The sequence below is a fragment of the Mobula hypostoma genome, chromosome 14 (assembly GCF_963921235.1).
Source record: "Mobula hypostoma chromosome 14, sMobHyp1.1, whole genome shotgun sequence".
Lineage (NCBI taxonomy): Eukaryota > Metazoa > Chordata > Chondrichthyes > Myliobatiformes > Myliobatidae > Mobula > Mobula hypostoma.
The window spans coordinates 10,835,373-10,852,635 of record NC_086110.1 but is presented as its reverse complement, the minus strand read 5'-3'; the positions used below and the strand labels follow the sequence as shown (position 1 = coordinate 10,852,635).

General features: G+C 42.9%; 1 protein-coding gene across 2 annotated transcripts in view; it reads left to right on the top strand.

The window, feature by feature from the left end:
• Positions 1–7,099, top strand: part of LOC134356434 (mixed lineage kinase domain-like protein) — a 43,051-nt gene extending 35,952 nt beyond the window's left edge. For both annotated transcript variants that reach the window (XM_063067379.1, XM_063067380.1), the window contains exons 7-11: positions 771–855; positions 971–1,116; positions 2,896–2,945; positions 5,871–6,011; positions 6,859–7,099. In XM_063067379.1, the coding sequence (XP_062923449.1) occupies positions 771–855; positions 971–1,116; positions 2,896–2,945; positions 5,871–6,011; positions 6,859–6,926 (490 nt within the window). In that variant the 3' untranslated portion in view covers positions 6,927–7,099. The remainder of the gene's footprint in view (positions 1–770; positions 856–970; positions 1,117–2,895; positions 2,946–5,870; positions 6,012–6,858) is intronic.
• The last annotated feature ends 10,164 nt before the right edge of the window (positions 7,100–17,263 follow it).

Here is a 17,263-nt window from a genome sequence, read left to right as displayed (position 1 = left end):
ATTATATTGTCGGCAGAAGAGAATGATTCATCAGAACTGGAAAAAAAGATGAGAAGTTACAGCAAGAAGGTGGGGGGAGGGGAGGAAGAAGTACAAGGTGGAAGGTGATAGGTTAAACTGGGAGAGGGGGAGCGGCAAAGTAAAGAGCTGGGAAGCTGACAGGTGAAAGAGATAAAGTGCGAGAGAAGGGGGAATCTGATAGGAGAGGGTAGAAGCCCATGGAAGAAAGGGAAAGGGGAGGAGCACCAGAGGGAGGTAATGGGCACCTAAGGAGATGAGGTGAGAGAGGGAAATGGGAATGGAAATGTTCGGGGTGGGCGGGGGGTCCATTACCGGAAGTTCGAGAAATGGATGTTCATGTCATCAGGTTGGAGGCTACCCAGACGGTATATATGGTGTTGCTCTTCCAACCTGAGTGTGGCTTCATCATGGCGGTAGAGGAGGCTATGGACCAACAGGTCCTCTACGGTTCCTCCAGTTTCAAGGCAAGTTCCTCCGGCATTTTGTGGGTGTTTCTTGGATTTCCCGCGGATTTTCTCATCAGCAGAGAATGGCTGCTGTTTTAAGTAGCTATAAGTGGATGTGACATTGTTTGATTACGTTTTTGTGTCAGGATTAATAGAAAAATTGCCTCGTCACTTTCTCAGCCACCTCCTTGTTTAGTCTACATACCTTGTGAGGTAAAAGAACATAAAGACTCTCCATCTTCATCGAGCTGTTGAATGGAGGCCTCTGTTTACTGTCAACTGTTGTGCTTTGCTTCATTGCAGGTTGCACCAATCAACTGAGAAGTTCAAACTTCACTGTTCTATTGACAGCACCAGATTCCTGGTTGACCACGGCCTCCGAGTGAAGGTTAATTGATATAATCACAAGCATCCACCATTAAAATTAACTTCAGTCTTCATATCTGGATCGCTCAGGAGCAGAAATAAATATTGTGGTATTCTTTGTCTCTTCATTTGTTCAGCTGGGGGGCATGGACTTAGCCAAGACGGAGACCTCCATCCAACAAATTGACACCTCAAGCCAGAAATCCCAGTTGCTACCGTACATCTCACCACAACAAATGAGTGACATCAATTACAAGTATGACAAACCCTGTGAGGTGTACAGGTAAGAGATTAAGCAGGAGAAGGTGATGCACAAATCACACTAGATACAGATATTATCTGAGCCAAGCCTGTGGGTATTCCCAACCTTTTTTTTTTTGCCATGGACCCCAGGTTGGGAACCCCTAATGTAAATGGAGGTTGACCTTTAATTGAAATCATATTGCAACAGTATTAGATTGGTGTGTAACAGAGAGCGATATACTGTATTTAGTTTTTAAAGGTCATATCAGAAGTTAACAAAGATTCATTCTGCTATATGAATCATTTACTTTAAAACAGATTATCAGGGATCAACATATAATGAACTATCTGGCTGTTATTGAATTAGTTCAGAATAGAAACTCAGGACTGTGAAGCTATTTTGCATTAAGCTGGAATCTCATTGACAATAATTGCTATGTTCTCAATCACAGTCTTATATCCAGTCCTCGCTATCCACTGATTTACAATCCCAGGTCTGCACCTTAATTAGGTTGGCCCCAAGACCCATCTTGAATTCTTTTCTAACAAATATATCACCAAGCAGTGTAAGTCCATTAATCTGTCATAGTCAAGCCGTTGATAATGCTAAACTGAAAGATTTCCAAACTGTTGGATGTTGTTGCAATTCATTAATTTTAATGCACATTTTTGTAATGTTTTGCAGTAGAATAATAACTGGTGCAGACTACCTTTTAAGTTTAGATAGAGTGTAGGAAAGGAATCTAGTGAGTTTCAAGAAAGAGCAGAGAAAAGCAGCCAGTGAGTTTCAAGAGAGTGTGGGAGACAGGCCTCAGAGAGATTGAGTTCAAGGGCATGACAGGACCAGGCCGTTGGTAAGTTTAAAGGGAGAACAGGAACTAGGATCCTTCTACGTTAAAAGCAGCATTAGAATCAGCACTTGAGAGCCAGATGTCAAACATCAAAATGTCCAAACCATGGGATTCCTGTTATCGGAATTTTACTGTACATGTACACATTGAGGAACTGATCAATATCTGCGTAAACCATCACTAAGACCCCCACCACCCAGGATATTCCGTCTTCTCATTATTTAACTATTTAATAGACATATATATATATACTGAATGCAACTCAGTTTTTTTGTTCTCAATATTTATTTATCATGTATTTCACTGTACTGCTGCCATAACGTTAATGAACATATATGCCGGTGATATGAAACCTGATTCTGATTCTGAACATAAATGCAATGATCAGCTTCCAGACAGGTTATGTCAAATGGTTCCTTCTTTTCCCTGTTGTCAGGGATACTGGAGGTCTCCCTGCTTTTGCACCTCCCACAATTGGAGCACTTCACCATCCTGCCTGGCATCTCTATTGTCCTAGCTGAGCAGATACGAAGAAGAGAAGGAAAAGAACTTGAGCTTTTCTTTCCTTTGCTTTCTGTGAGTGAAGCCTCAAAGTCTTAAGATCACTACTGTGACTATGCCCACTCAGACAATGGCTGCTTGCCCATGCCTTCCTTTAATTTGCTCTTACTAATCACTCCCCAACCCCAATTGGTCACTCTATTATGCTACAGCGGCTTTTATCCTCGAGCAGTGGATCTGATTGAAGTCCCCTCCTCTCCAAGCTTCCGATGTCTGGTCAAAGCTCAATGTGTTTATGAATGCATGTTCATGCTTATGGAATTTTATAGGACAAATATTTATGTCTATTTGGGTGATGTATTAGTACAAAGGAGAAAATGTGCATCGTATTAATATTATAGTTATTCACAGAACCCTTACTGCTCAAGGTTACTGAGTATTTGGTATTTATTTCTTTTTCCTTTCAGTTTCGGGATTGTTCTTTGGGAGATTGCCAGCCGTAAAGCACCATTCAAAGGTAACAAGTAAAATTTTCTGTATTTCACCTATCTTAGTTTAGCCTAACTAGCTATCTCAGCATGCTCATCACTTGCTCCTCTCACACTCAGTCTCACCCCCCATCATTACCACTACCCACTAAATGGACCCTATTCCTTGCACTCATCTCATTCTGCCACATCCTTGGAATTCCTGCAATGCAAACAATCCCCCCGCCCCCTGCCCCCCCAGCCGCAGCCCCCAGCCCCCAGCCCCCTGCCCACTAGCCCTAGCCCCCTAGCCCCAGCCCCGCCCCCTGAAAATCCTTTAAAATTTATTACACTGAAGGCCATTCTGCTCATTGTACCTGTGCCAGTTGAAGAAAAGTTTCCCAGAGTAAACACAATTCCAGCACTTGTTCTGTAACCCTCAAAGTCACAGCTCTTCTGTTTAAATGTGAAGACGGTTTCTCCTCCAGCATCCTTCCACCAGTGAATTCCATATCTCTTTATGAAAAATTACTTCTATATCACCCTTCTATCAATTAAAGAAAATAGATTCTTCCTGTTACTCCAATCTAATGCTTTTTAATGTACATACCTCAATTCTCTACTCGGTGTCTTCCTCCGAAAGAAAACAGCCCGTTTATTAAATCTCTCCTCGTAGCTAGAAATGTCCAATATCCTTATATGTTTCCTGTGTGCATCTTCTCCAGCACAATCACATCTTTTCTGTGGTGTGTGATAAGCACTGGTAACAATATCCAAGCTGTGGCCATGTCGTTTAGCATATTCTCCCTGCTCATATATTCTGTACCTTGGCTAATAAAGAAAATTATTCTTCTTCCTTTTCTCTACCTTACTGTTCTATTTAGGGATCTGCAGACATACACTTCAATATCCTTTTGTTTCTGAATATTGCCTGACAGTATATCTTGTATATTCCCTTACTTCGTTATACAGTGGCATGCAAAAGTTTGGGCACCCTGGTCAAAATTTCTGTTACTGTGAATAGTTAAGTAAATAGAAGATGAACTGATCTCCAAAAGTCATAAAGTTAAAGATGAAACATTCTTTTCAACATTTTAAACAAGATTAGTGTATTATTTTTGTTTTGTACAATTTTGGAGTGAAAAAAAGGAAAGGAGCACCATGCAAAAGTTTGGGCACCCCAGGAGATTTGAGCTCTCAGATAACTTTTACCAAGGTCTCAGACCTTAATTAGCTTGTTAGGGCTATGGCTTGTTCACAGTCATCGTTAGGAAAGGTCAGGTAATGCAAATTTCAAAGCTTTATAAATGCCCTGCCTCCTCAAACTTTGTCCCAACAATCAGCAGCCATGGGCTCCTCTAAGCAGCTGCCTAGCACTCTGAAAGTTACAATAAATGATGCTCACAAAGCAGGAGAAGGCTATAAGAAGATAGCAAAGCTGTTTCCTCAGTTCGTAATGTAATTAAGAAATGGCAGTTAACAGGAACAGTGGAGGTCAATTTGAGGTCTGAAGACCAAGAAAACTTTCTGAGAGAACTGCTTGTAGGATTGCTAGAAAGGCAAAACAAAACCCCCGTTTGACTGCAAAGGACCTTTAGGAAGATTTAGCAGACTCTGAAGTAGTGGTGCACTGTTCTACTGTGCAGCGACACCTGCACAAATATGACCTTCATGGAAGAGTCATCAGAATAAAACCTTTCCGGCATCCTCACCACAAAATTCAATGTCAAAAGTTTGCAAATGAACATCTAAACAAGCCTGATGCATCTTGGAAACAAGTCCTGTGGACTGATGAAGTTAAAATAGAACTTTTTGGCTGCAATGAGCAAAGGTATGTTTGGAGAAAAAAGGGTGCAGAATTTCATGTAAAGAACCCCTCTCCAACTGTTAAGCACAGGGGTGGATCGATCATGCTTTGGGCTTGTGTCGCAGCCAGTGGCACAGGGAACATTTCACTGGTAGAGGGAAGAATAAATTCAATTAAATACCAGCAAATTCTGGAAGCAAACATCACACTGTCTGAAATAAAGCTGAAGATGAAAAGAGGATGGCTTCTACAACAGGATAATGATCCTAAACACACCTCAAAATCCACAATGGACTACCTCAAGAGGCGCAAGCTGAAGGTTTTGCCATGACCCTCACTGTCCCCTGACCTAAACATCATCGAAAATCTGTGGATAGACCTTAAAAGAGCAGTGCATGCAAGACGGCCCAAGAATCTCACAGAACTGGAAGCCTTTTGCAAGGAAGAATGGGTGAAAATCCCCCAAACAAGAATTGAAAGACTCTTAGCTGGCTACAGAAATCGTTTACAAGCTGTGATACTTGCTAAAGGGGGTGTTACTAAGTACTGACCATGCAGGGTGCCCAAACCTTTTGCTTCGGGCCCTTTTCCTTTTTTGTTATTTTGAAACTGTAAAAGATGGAAATAAAAAAGTAATCTTGCTTAAAATATTAAAGAAATGTGTCATCTTTAAATTTATGCCTTTTGGAAATCAGGTCATCTTTTACTTGCTTAGCTATTCACAGTAACAGAAATTTTGACCGGGGGTGCCCAAACTTTTGCATGCCACTGTACCTCCCCAAGCGCATAATCTTATATTTCCCAGTGTTGAACCACATTTGCCACTTCACTGCCCAAATTGACTAGTCAATTTACATCTTCTGATACCCTCAGGATTCAGTTCAGCTCTACTTCATCTGTGTATCTCCCATTTCTCTTCCCTTGCCCATACAAGGCAGTGTGCTTATCTTAGTTCCATCACATACAAAGCTGGCCTTGTCATTTTTTCTGATGTCCTCACAAGATTTGTGGAGGAAGCCCTTGGAATTGGACTCTGCAGTGTGAGGTTGACCAGAGTCTGGGTGGCATTTTATCACTAGTGATGTTTATGTTGGAAGCAAGGAGACTGGTCATACGGCATTTAGACTCATGAGCCAGCATAACTGCCTTAAATTTCTTTCTTGAGCAGGTTTCAGCAATCAAGAAATCCATAACAAAGTCTGCGAGAAACGAGTCCGTGAGCCTCTGCCAAGTGACTGTCCCAAAGACCTTTGTGAGCTGATCGACGAATGCCGTGCCTTTGACCCCTTTGAGCGTCCAAAAGCTGGAGGTAGGCAATGGTGTTGCTCTGGAGGATCCTAAATAGCAGATTTAGGGAAGTTACAGAGAGATTGCAGTTTGCCTGGGCCAAAAACATGTACGAAAAATTAACGTGCATGGTGCCCGAAGCCCCATAATGAGCTGTGACAAACAGAGGTCACAAGCAGAGAGGTACAGCTCTGAATGTCTTCCTTCTACATCTGATGCAGTACTGAAAGCAGGCCAGTGCACGGAGCACCACGAGTCAGAGAATCCCGGTCTGCCAGCTCTCCAGGGTCATGCGAGAACCACCAAGGATTAAATCTGCCTGCCTGGGAGAAGAATCCTTTGAACACTTTTATTCACCAATCATAAAGATATTGCAGAGAGGGGCTAAAGGCGGTTTAAGTCACTGTTAAGAATCATCAATTTGATGAAAGGAATGTGTTCACATTCTAAGCAGCATTGGAACACAATGCATTGCAGTTGAAAACTGGGCACGTAATGAAATCTCTAGAACAGGGGTTCCCAACCTCAGTTAATGGTAGGTGCTCATGACATAAGAACGATTGGGAACCACTGCTCTAGACATGCAGCCAACAACGAGACACTCAAGGTTCATCTTGATGAAATATTCCAATGGTACATGTTACATTGCGTACAACGAGCTCCAGATGAAGTGATCCAAGGCTCATCAGACCCATTTTGGTGAATGCACATTACAAAGCTGAGGGAGCTGTTGTGGCTCAGTGAGCAGCCGATGGTCATTCTGTTGTGTGAAGAGATCTTTGAAAGCTCTGTCTGTTCCCAGGGAGTGCGCGGAGGAACTCCTGAGTGTTTCTCATCTTGTCACACACAATTTCTCCTCTTGCTTTCAGCTATCATTGACAGGCTGAAGAATATCCTGAAGAGAATTACTGAAGCCACTAAAGAAGCGAGGAATTGACTCCTGCGGGGACTCGACACTTGCTCGGCAAGCTCCAGGCAATTGCATTTGCCCAGGCATTCTACATACTTCATTTGTGCAACTTGAATTTGGCTTTGTGCAACACTGATTCATTAATGTCTGTGAGCTCTGCTTTCCCAGTCATTAAAGAGGAAACATCAAAAATGAAGTGTTTTCCCTTGTCCAGCAATCTGAGAGTGTTTGTTCACAGTAGAGTATTTACATGATTGAGAAAGCACAAAGTACAATTATTATCAAAGTATGTAAGCAGTATACAACCCTGAGATTCGTCTTCCCCACAGACAGCCAAAAGCAAAGAAACCATGGAACCCGTACAAAAAAAACAACCCCCCCACGCACAGAAAAAAACAAATTGTGCAAACAGCAGCAAGAACATCAAACCCCCACACACACAAAAACAAATCACACAAACAGCAACCAGAACATCAACCCCCCCATGCAAAAAACAACAAATTGCGCAAACAGATGCGTTGTGCATTCAGAGATGCTGTTCCCCACACCGCTGTTGTAACGCATGTTTATATGAGTTACTAGGGGTGATTGATAAGTTCGTGGCCTAAGGTAGAAGGAGATGAGTTATACAGCTCTCGTTACATGCACGTGCAGATCAACTCTTTGAGTGATTATGCATAAAGTTTGAAGTTAATAACTCATCTCCTTCTACCTTGGGCCACAAACTTACCAATCACCCCTGATGAGTAATTAACTGCAAACTTTCTGCATAAACACTCAAAGAGTTGATTTGTATGTGCATGTGACGAGAGCTGTATAACTCATCACCTTCTACCTTAGGCCACGAACTTATCAATCATCCCTTGTACTGTCACCTTCCTGTCGGCTTGAACCAGTCTGGCCATTCTCCTCTGACCTCTCTCATTAACCAGGCGTTTTTGCCTATAGAACTACAGCTCACTGGATGCTTTTTTTTGTTTTTCACGGCATTTTCTGCAAACCCTAGAGACTGTTATGTGTGAAAATCCCAGGAGAGCTGCTGCGTCTGAAAATAGCCAAATCAACCCATCTGGCACCAACAATCATTCCACAGACAAACTCACTTAGATTATATTATCTCCCCATTCTGATATTTGGTCTGAACCTCTTGACCATGACTGCATTCTTTTATGCATGGAGATCCTGCCACATGGTAGGCTGATTAGGTATTTCCATAATGCCTACCACTGAGGGAGCAATCCTGTCAGCTGCTTTCTCTAGAATGGGACATTAAACATCTTCTCTTACTGAAACATTCTCAATTCTTACAAAATCTGACAGGCAAAATGCAGGGATGACGCATCCTTTGGTTGGGCTGTCTAGATCCTGGAGTAACATAGAAACATAGAAATATAGAAAATAGGTGCAGGAGTAGGCCATTCGGCTCTTCGAGCCTGCACCGCCATTCAGTATGATCATGGCTGATCATCCAACTCAGAACCCTGTACCAGCCTTCCCTCCATACCCCCTGATCCCTTTAGCCACAAGGGTCATATTTAACTCCCTCTTAAATATAGCCAATGAACTGGCCTCAACTGTTTCCTGTGGCAGAGAATTCCACAGATTCACCACTCTCTGTGTGAAGAAGTTTTTCCTAATCTCAGTCCTAAAAGGCTTCCCCTTTATCCTCAAACTGTGACCCCTCGTTCTGGACTTCCCCAACATCGGGAACAATCTTCCTGCATCTAGCCTGTCCAATCCCTTTAGGATTTTATATGTTTCAATCAGATCCCCCCCTCAATCTTCTAAATTCCAACGAGTATAAGCCTAGTTCATCCAGTCTTTCATCATATGAAAGTCCTGCCATCCCAGGAATCAATCTGGTGAGCCTTCTTTGTACTCCCTCTATGGCAAGGATGTCTTTCCTCAGATTAGGGGACTAAAACTGCACACAATACTCCAGGTGTGGTCTCACCAAGGCTTTGTACAACTGCAGTAGTACCTCCCTGCTCCTGTACTCGAATCCTCTTGCTATAAATGCCAGCATACCATTCAACTTTTTCATCGCCTGCTGTACCTGCATGCCCACCTTCGATGACTGGTGTATAATGACACCCAGGTCTCGTTGCACCTCCACTTTTCCTAATCAGCCCACCATTCAGATAATAATCTGTTTTCCTGTTTTTGCCATCAAAGTGGATAACTTCACATTTATCCACATTAAATTGCATCTGCTATGAATTTGCCCACTCACCTAACCTATCCAAGTCACCCTGCATCCTCTTAGCGTCCTCCTCACAGCTAACACTGCCGCCCAGCTTCGTGTCATCCGTAAACTTGGAGATGCTGCATTTAATTCCCTCATCCAAGTCATTAATACATATTGTAAACAACTGGGGTCCCAACACTGAGCCTTGCGGTACCCCACTAGTCACTGCCTGCCATTCTGAAAAGGTCCCGTTTATTCCCACTCTTTGCTTCCTGTCTGCCAACTAATTCTCTATCCACATCAATACCTTACCCCCAATACCGTGTGCTTTAAGTTTGCACATTAATCTCCTGTGTGGGACCTTGTCAAAAGCCTTTTGAAAATCCAAATATACCACATCCACTGGTTCTCCCCTATCCACTCTACTAGTTACATCCTCAAAAAATTCTATGAGATTCGTCAGACATGATTTTCCTTTCACAAATCCATGCTAACTTTGTCCAATGATTTCACCGCTTTCCAAATGTGCTGTTATCACATCTTTGATAACTGACTCTAGCAGTTGCCCTACCACCGATGTTAGGCTAACCGGTCTATAATTCCCTGGTTTCTCTCTCCCTCCTTTTTTAAAAAGTGTGGTTACATTAGCCACCCTCTAATCCTCAGGAACTAGTCCAGAATCTAAAGAGTTTTGAAAAATTATCACTAATGCATCCACTATTTCTTGGGCTACTTCCTTAAGCACTCTGAGATGCAGACCATCTGGCCCTGGGGATTTATCTGCCTTTAATCCCTTCAATTTACCTAACACCACTTCCCTACTAACATGTATTTCCCTCAGTTCCTCCATCTCACTGGACCCTCTGTCCCCTACTATTTCCGGAAGATTATTTATGTCCTCCTTAGTGAAGACAGAACCAAAGTAATTATTCAATTGGTCTGCCATGTCCTTGCTCCCCATAATCAATTCACCTGTTTCTCTCTGTAGGGGACCTACATTTGTCTTAACCAATCTTTTTCTTTTCACATATCTATAAAAGCTTTTACAGTCCGTTTTTATGTTCCCTGCCAGGTTTCTCTCATAATCTTTTTTCCCCTTCCTAGCAGTCTCAAAATAAAACATCAGCTATTGAGAACAAGTCTCCTCATCCAGAGGTTACTGAAACTTTATAATTCTCTACATAAGAAGGCTGTGAAGATTATGTTGCAAATGCACTCAGGGAAGTCATCCGTAGATTTTTGGATATGAAGGAAATCAAGGGATATGGAATTCCCTTCAGGAAACTGGCATTGAGGTAAAACATTAGCAAAGATCATGTTGAGTAGCAGAGCTGACACATGGCCTCCTCTTGCTTCTGGTTCTTCCTTTCTTCAGGTCTCAGTAAGACATACAAGATCCTGTAGCACCGGTAAGATGGAAAATACCGGGGCAGAGTGGGGCAGCTCCGAGAACTACTGCATTGCTGCTCCAGAAACCTGGGTTCAGTCATGATCTTGGATGCTGCCTGAGGGATCACACTGTGATTACATGGGTGTCTATGGTGTTTCAGTTTCCTTCTACATTCAGGTTGGCAGGTTAACTGTTCCCTGCAAACCACTCCTAAGGCAGAGGTGATGGGTTGAACTCGCTGTGTGGAAAATTGTTGGAAATGCAAGAAATATAGAAAGAGATTAGTTTAGGATTGGTGCTGATAGGTAGTTGTTGGTCAGTATGGACTTGCTGGGCCAAAGGACCTATTTTGTCCTGTGTGTCTCTATGACTCCAAAAGCAGGCTCTCCCCATCACCTCGGTAAATATTTATCTCTTCAAACAGCATCACTAAAAGCAGACTACAGTATCTGTTCATCTATCTTATTAATGAATGTGTGTAAAGTGCTGATACAACACCTCCAAAGATTACACTTCCACAGTGACTTCATCGAGCGTAAAATGCTTTGCGATGCATTTTTTATTGCAGTGGTAGAATATTGGCTGATGTATAGTCTCTGCACCTTCCCTTGAAGAATGCTTAATCTCATTTCTGAATGTCTTCAAAATCCATTCCCATTCTATTTCTGCTTCTCAGTGACAAGTAACCAATGGGCCCCCCATAGACCCAATCTCAGTGCTGTTACCCCAACATTTTTCTCAGCTTTCCTCAATACAACAGTGCACAATCCTTCCAACAAGCTGCCAGCTAAATTGAATTAGTCTTGTGGACAAACTGTTCAAGCTTCATCATCTCTTCTTCAAGATCAATGCAGCCTCAGTTTCCGATTTACAGTACACTGATGGTGTTTGTAAATGCTCACATTTGGAGACCAATGCCAAATTTTTGCTGAATCCGTTACTGAATGGTATGAAAAGATGGGCTTCAAACTACACATCTGCAAGACAAAGATCCTCTACTAACTAGACCCAACCGTACAGCACCATCTCACAACAATAATGATTCCCCATTAAGATTTCAATGTCTTGAGAGCCACCCTCAGTGAATGACAAACTTCACTTGCAACTACAGAGCTTCAGCTGAAAGGTAGTTTGGAGATCGAAAGCTCCAATCAAGCAACTGCACAACCTATGTGCTGCAAAGAGCAACCAACAGTGGGCACTTCAAAGTAAAGCACATGATGGATAATGTCAATGCTCCATAGAATCCTGAAAGTAGGATTAGCAAACCAGGATCAGATTCTTCTCCCAGGCCAACATCCCAAGTTTAAAAGGTGTAGTCAGACTTAGCAAGCTCCGTTAAACTAGCCACACTGTCTTCATTTCTGACACCAGAATCCCAAAAATATTCTACTCCGAATTCCTTTACAGAAAGAGATTTCCAAGAAGACTGAGAAAACATGAAACTAAAAAACTGCTGGAAATCTAAAGTAACAAAACAGAAAATGCTGGGAATACTCAGGTGAGGCCTCTTCTGTGGGAAGAGAAACAGAGTTAATGTTTCAGATTAGAGACCCTTCGTCTTATTCTGACAGAACTACCCTGGCAAAAGGTTTCTGACCAGAAGCATTGACCCCAGTTCTCTCCTCACAGACGTAGCCTGACTGGCTGAGATTTCCAGAGAGAACAAAATATTCTTAAAGATTCCTGGTTGTCTGTAATGTCCCCATGGAAATCTTCTGCCTGTGACTACTCAAAATGGAGAAGGTGTATTTGGTAAGGTAATATGATGGGAGAATATGGGAGCAAGGATTTAAATGGGAAAGATAACCCACGACATCTCAAATTACCCATCCCTCCCCTCACTACATTGCATAAAGCACCGGTGTCAGAATTATTAGCCAAAGATTTATCAGCTATTCTAATACCCAAAGAATTAGAAGGTTCCAGTTTGTTTAATATCATTTCCACAACACAAGTGTAAAGAAAATGAAATATTTGTTGCTCCAGATCTGATGCAGCACAAAAAGAATCACAATAACATAAAGAACACAATAGTAATGAAGAAAACAACTATGAACATAAAAACATAAGACAGCTTATGTAAACACGAGGAATTCTGCAGATGCTGGAAATTCAAGCAACACACATCAAAGTTACTGGTGAACGCAGCAAGCCAGGCTGCATCTCTAGGAAGAGGGCTGGTGAACGCAGCAGGCCAGGCTTGATTCTATGTCTATAATGTGACGTTAGGCACAGGAGTGTTTGTACATAAGGTCAGGAAACGATAAAGTAGTAGTGGTTGAGGGGGTGTAGAAGGCTGGGTTAGTGGGTGGAGGTGTTGATCAGCCTTACTGTTTGGGGAAGTAACATTTTGAGTCTGGTGGTCCTGAAGCGTAGCGTCCTCCCTGACGGGAGTGGGACAAACAGCCCCACGAGCAGGGTGGGTGGGATCCTCCATGACAATACTGACCCTTTTGCATCACCTTTCTGTATACTGTATGTCCTTGATGGCAGGTAGGCTGATACTGTAATGCGTAGGGCAGTTTTGACCACTCGTTGTAGAGTCTTCCTGTCCACTGCACTGCATTTGTGTATGATGCATATCCTGCATACTGTAGAATAATGAGAATATAGATGTGCATAGTCTTGCCGTCTCCAGCCTCCTCAGAAAGTAGAAATATTGGTGAGCTTTCCTGATTGCGTAGAATGTGTTCCGGGACCGTGAGAGATTGTGCGAGATGTGCATTCCCAGGAGTTTGAAACTGCTCACAGTTTCCACTGCTGTGCCGCTGATGTAAGGAGGGGCGTGAGTGTTACAAGTTCGCTTGAAATCGATAACCACCTCCTTTGTCTTGTAGATTGAGGAAGAGGTTATTTCACCAGGTCTTGAGCTCTTCCACCTCCTCTCTGCAGGCCATCTCATCATTGTTAGGGAGAGCCCCGTCATTGCATGTCATCGGCAACCCTTTGACAATGTGATTACGCAGGGGACTGGCCGTGCACTCATGTGAGCAGATCCTACAGCAGTGGGCTCAACCCTGGTAGGGGGGGGCATCTGTGAGCAGACCGTACAGCAGTGGGCTCAGCACACAGCCCTGGGGGGGGGGGCGGCATCTGTGACAAGGATGATGAGGAGGGAGGAGCGGTTGTGCAGCCTGACTATCTGAGGTCAGATAAAATGGAAGCATGTCATCTTCCTTTTGGAGGGCCTAACTCAGAAAAAGACTACCCACCCTGTAGGATTATTGTGCTGGATGTATATATGGTTAAATGAAGATTAAGTAAACATGTAGATGGAAAGCAAGCCAACTAAACAGACAGCTATCTTGAATTCAATAGGTTTCAATAGGTATATTTAATGTCAGAGAAATGTATACAATATACATCCTGAAATTCTTTTTCTTCACCAACATCCACAGAAACAGAGGAGTGCCCCAAAGAATGAATGACAGTTAAATGTTGGAACTGCAAAGCCCCCCCAAACTCTCCCTCCCACACATAAGCAGCAGCAAAGCAATGACACCCCTCCCCCACCAGCAAAACATATCAGCACCCTCCACCGAGACCTCAAGTGCAGCAAAGCATCAATAAAGACACAGACCTACACTACCCCAAAGACTACTCATTCACCTGGTAATTCGACATACCACAGGCTCTCTCTCTCCCTAATAAGGGGAAAAGAGGTGTCCCTGTTTCACAGTGAGAGGGGAGACATAACAAAACAGCTCATGGGCTGGCTGGTAACTCACGGGCCGGCTAGTGGCCCAATGACATCGGCGCCAGACCCGGGAGCGGAGGTTCCCAGGTTCAAAATCAATCGGGTACGCTCTAAAGTTCGCTTTCCATCCATGACGGGTTGAGTGTCGATATCACAACTCGACCTCGTAAAATAAAGGGAAAAATATTGCGAAAATGTCTGTGTGAGGAGTGGCTCACCACACCAAGTCTCTCTCTCCTGCTCCGCGCCTTGTAAAAAGCCATGAAAAAGACATCATCATGGAAGCACGCACGGACGCACGCATGCACATGCAGATGCACATGCACAGACTCGCACGCACGCAAGCACATGCCAAAAAAAACCCAAAACAACTCGCTGATTTACAATGTTAAAAGTCTGTTGCGTCACTTTTTCCAAGCTCTGTGCCCAAAGAACTTGGGCCCCTGGGCACACAGCCAGCAGCCAGCTCGCTGCTCTCGATCTTCCGTGTACTCCCACGACACATCAGACAACAGCACTCGCCTCAAATCCACTCGTCTCCAGAGCCACGAAAATCCGGTACCCTGAAGGTGAACTAGTCGTCCAGGCCACATCCTTGGCATATCGAAAAGCAGCTGGTCATGAGGCCCCGAGAGCTGGTCTCATTCTGAAAAGAACCATAGTCATCGTGTAACTGCAGGTCAGGTTCTTGTAAAGAACCTTGAAAGGGGAAAAAAGAGATACCAAAGATAGAAATAGAGCTGTTTCCGAAGGTGCCAGCAATGGAGACGGCATTAGGCACCATCAGCCTCCTAAGCTCCGCCCATTTGTTGGTCTGAAAGTATGGACTGATAAACTGGGGCCACATAGATTTGCAGGAGACTAAACTTCCTACAGGAGTTAACCAAGGACTGGGTGAGATAACAATGGAAGCACAAAAACAGAAGGTGCAACTTGTAATCACAGGACTAGAAGAGTGACTGTTCTCCATATTGAGTTGAGGGAGAGCTTGTGCCTTTCCATTCAACATCATCCTGACGTTCAGGTCTTTGAAAGCATCCTCGGTATGTAAAAGTAATCTTTGGGTTTATTATTTAATGATGTATATGCATATTTCCACAAATCAGAGATACTTGAATAGTTTGTGTGCAGATAAAATACAGATGGAATATTCATGCATGCCACATGTTCTGGGTAACCTGTAGTGAGAAAATGTGCATAAGATACATCGTATGTAGCAACATCTTGCTTACCAGTAGCCTATCTTTATGATATATTTGGAACTTCTTTGTATACAGTATCTTGTGTATTATTTTGTATCATTTGTGGTATACTTAATGCTTGCCTTGTACTTAACCATAATGGGAATTTGGACACCAGAACTGAATGATAAATTAATTAAAATGGAATTAGACATTGGCATAGCTGGTTCAGCCATTACAGAAAATAAGGTTGAATGGTATTTCAAAGATACTGAACTAAAGCCTGTAGATATCCAACAAAGAATATATACTGGAGAAATGGGTGGATCCCGAGGGAATAGCGTTCATAACAGTGAAATACAACAACCAACAAGCCACATAGGCTTGTATGTGGTAAAAGCAGGAGGACAAGCATGTGGGGAGTGAGTAGCTGAGACAACTACAACTTGATTGGAGATCCGTTTCCCGTTTGCTTTCTGTATTCCCTGCAATAGAGTCAACTGAAGGTGAACTAAGGAAGTTACTGAATGATGCCACAGCAGTGTTCAAGAATGGCATTGGAAAAAATCAAACCTATCAAGGACAAAATAGTATTAAATGAAAATGCCGCTCCCAAATTTTACAAAGCCCGTCAGGTTCCTTATCCTATCCGTGATAAAGTAGCCAATGAGCTAGATCATATGGAGGCTGAAGGAATGCCAGTGGTCCCAGTGGCCAAGAAGAATAGGTTTGTCAGGATTTGTGGTGATCTTAAGGTCACCATCAATCCAGCACTGAAAGTAGATCAATACCTTCTGCTCAGGATAAAGGATGTCTTTGCAAAACTTCCTGGAAGAAAACACTTCAGCAAAGTGGACTTACAGTAGCTAAGGCCTACCTACAGATGGAGATGAAACAGGAGCCCAAAGTGTTTCTCTCCATAAACACTTGCATAAAGCTTTAACACAATAATAGACATAGTTTTAGAGTAGCATCGGCGCTGGCATTCTGCAGAAAATTATGGGCCAGGTGCTACGAGGCTGTCCAGGCACTCATTTTTACTGGTAAAGGTGATAAGGAACATCTCCAAAATCTGAAGACTGTGTTATAAAAATTAGAAGATTATGGGTTTGGAGCACAAAGTAACAAATGTAAATTCTTTAAACCATGTATCACTTACTGTGGTCACACCATTGACACACAAGTTTTATACAATTGCGATGAGAAAATTCAAACAGTGTTGGATGCCCCAAGGCCAAATGATATATCTCAGTTGTGGTCCTGCCAAACCCGGCTACTCTGCTCCACCCCTTCAATTCATTACTACAGTTTGGGAAGAATTAGTAATGGACAAGGCAGTGCGAGGTGGCTTTCCAGAAGGTGAAGGAAATGCTGACATCTGACACTATACTCACACATTATGATCTACATTGTCTAGTGAAACTTACCATGCACTGTTCAGGATGCCATCACATCCAGAAGAAAGGTGTCCAGAGCTGTCAGAACCACTTCCTGCAGTACCAGAGTCAACTCCTACAACCAACACGGAACAGGCTCCCGAATCCAAAATTGTTTCAGAGCCACAAGTTTCAACTGCCAAGCAGAGTGGTCCACCTTCCCCATCAACCCGTCATGGTCCACCTTCCCCATCAACCCGTCAAGAAAGATTTTATCCTACAAAAGTAGGAAATCCTCCACAGCAATTAAATCTTGAGACCAGAATGGGAAAATAAAAAATTTACTATGCTGTGTGATTATAGTATTTATATATATACACATATACACACACACACACACACACACACACACACACACACACGCACACACGGTGATTGATAAGTTTGTGGCCTAAGGTAAAAGGGGATGAGTTATACAGCTCTTGTTACATGCATGTGCAGTTCAACTCTTTGAGTGATTATGCAGAAA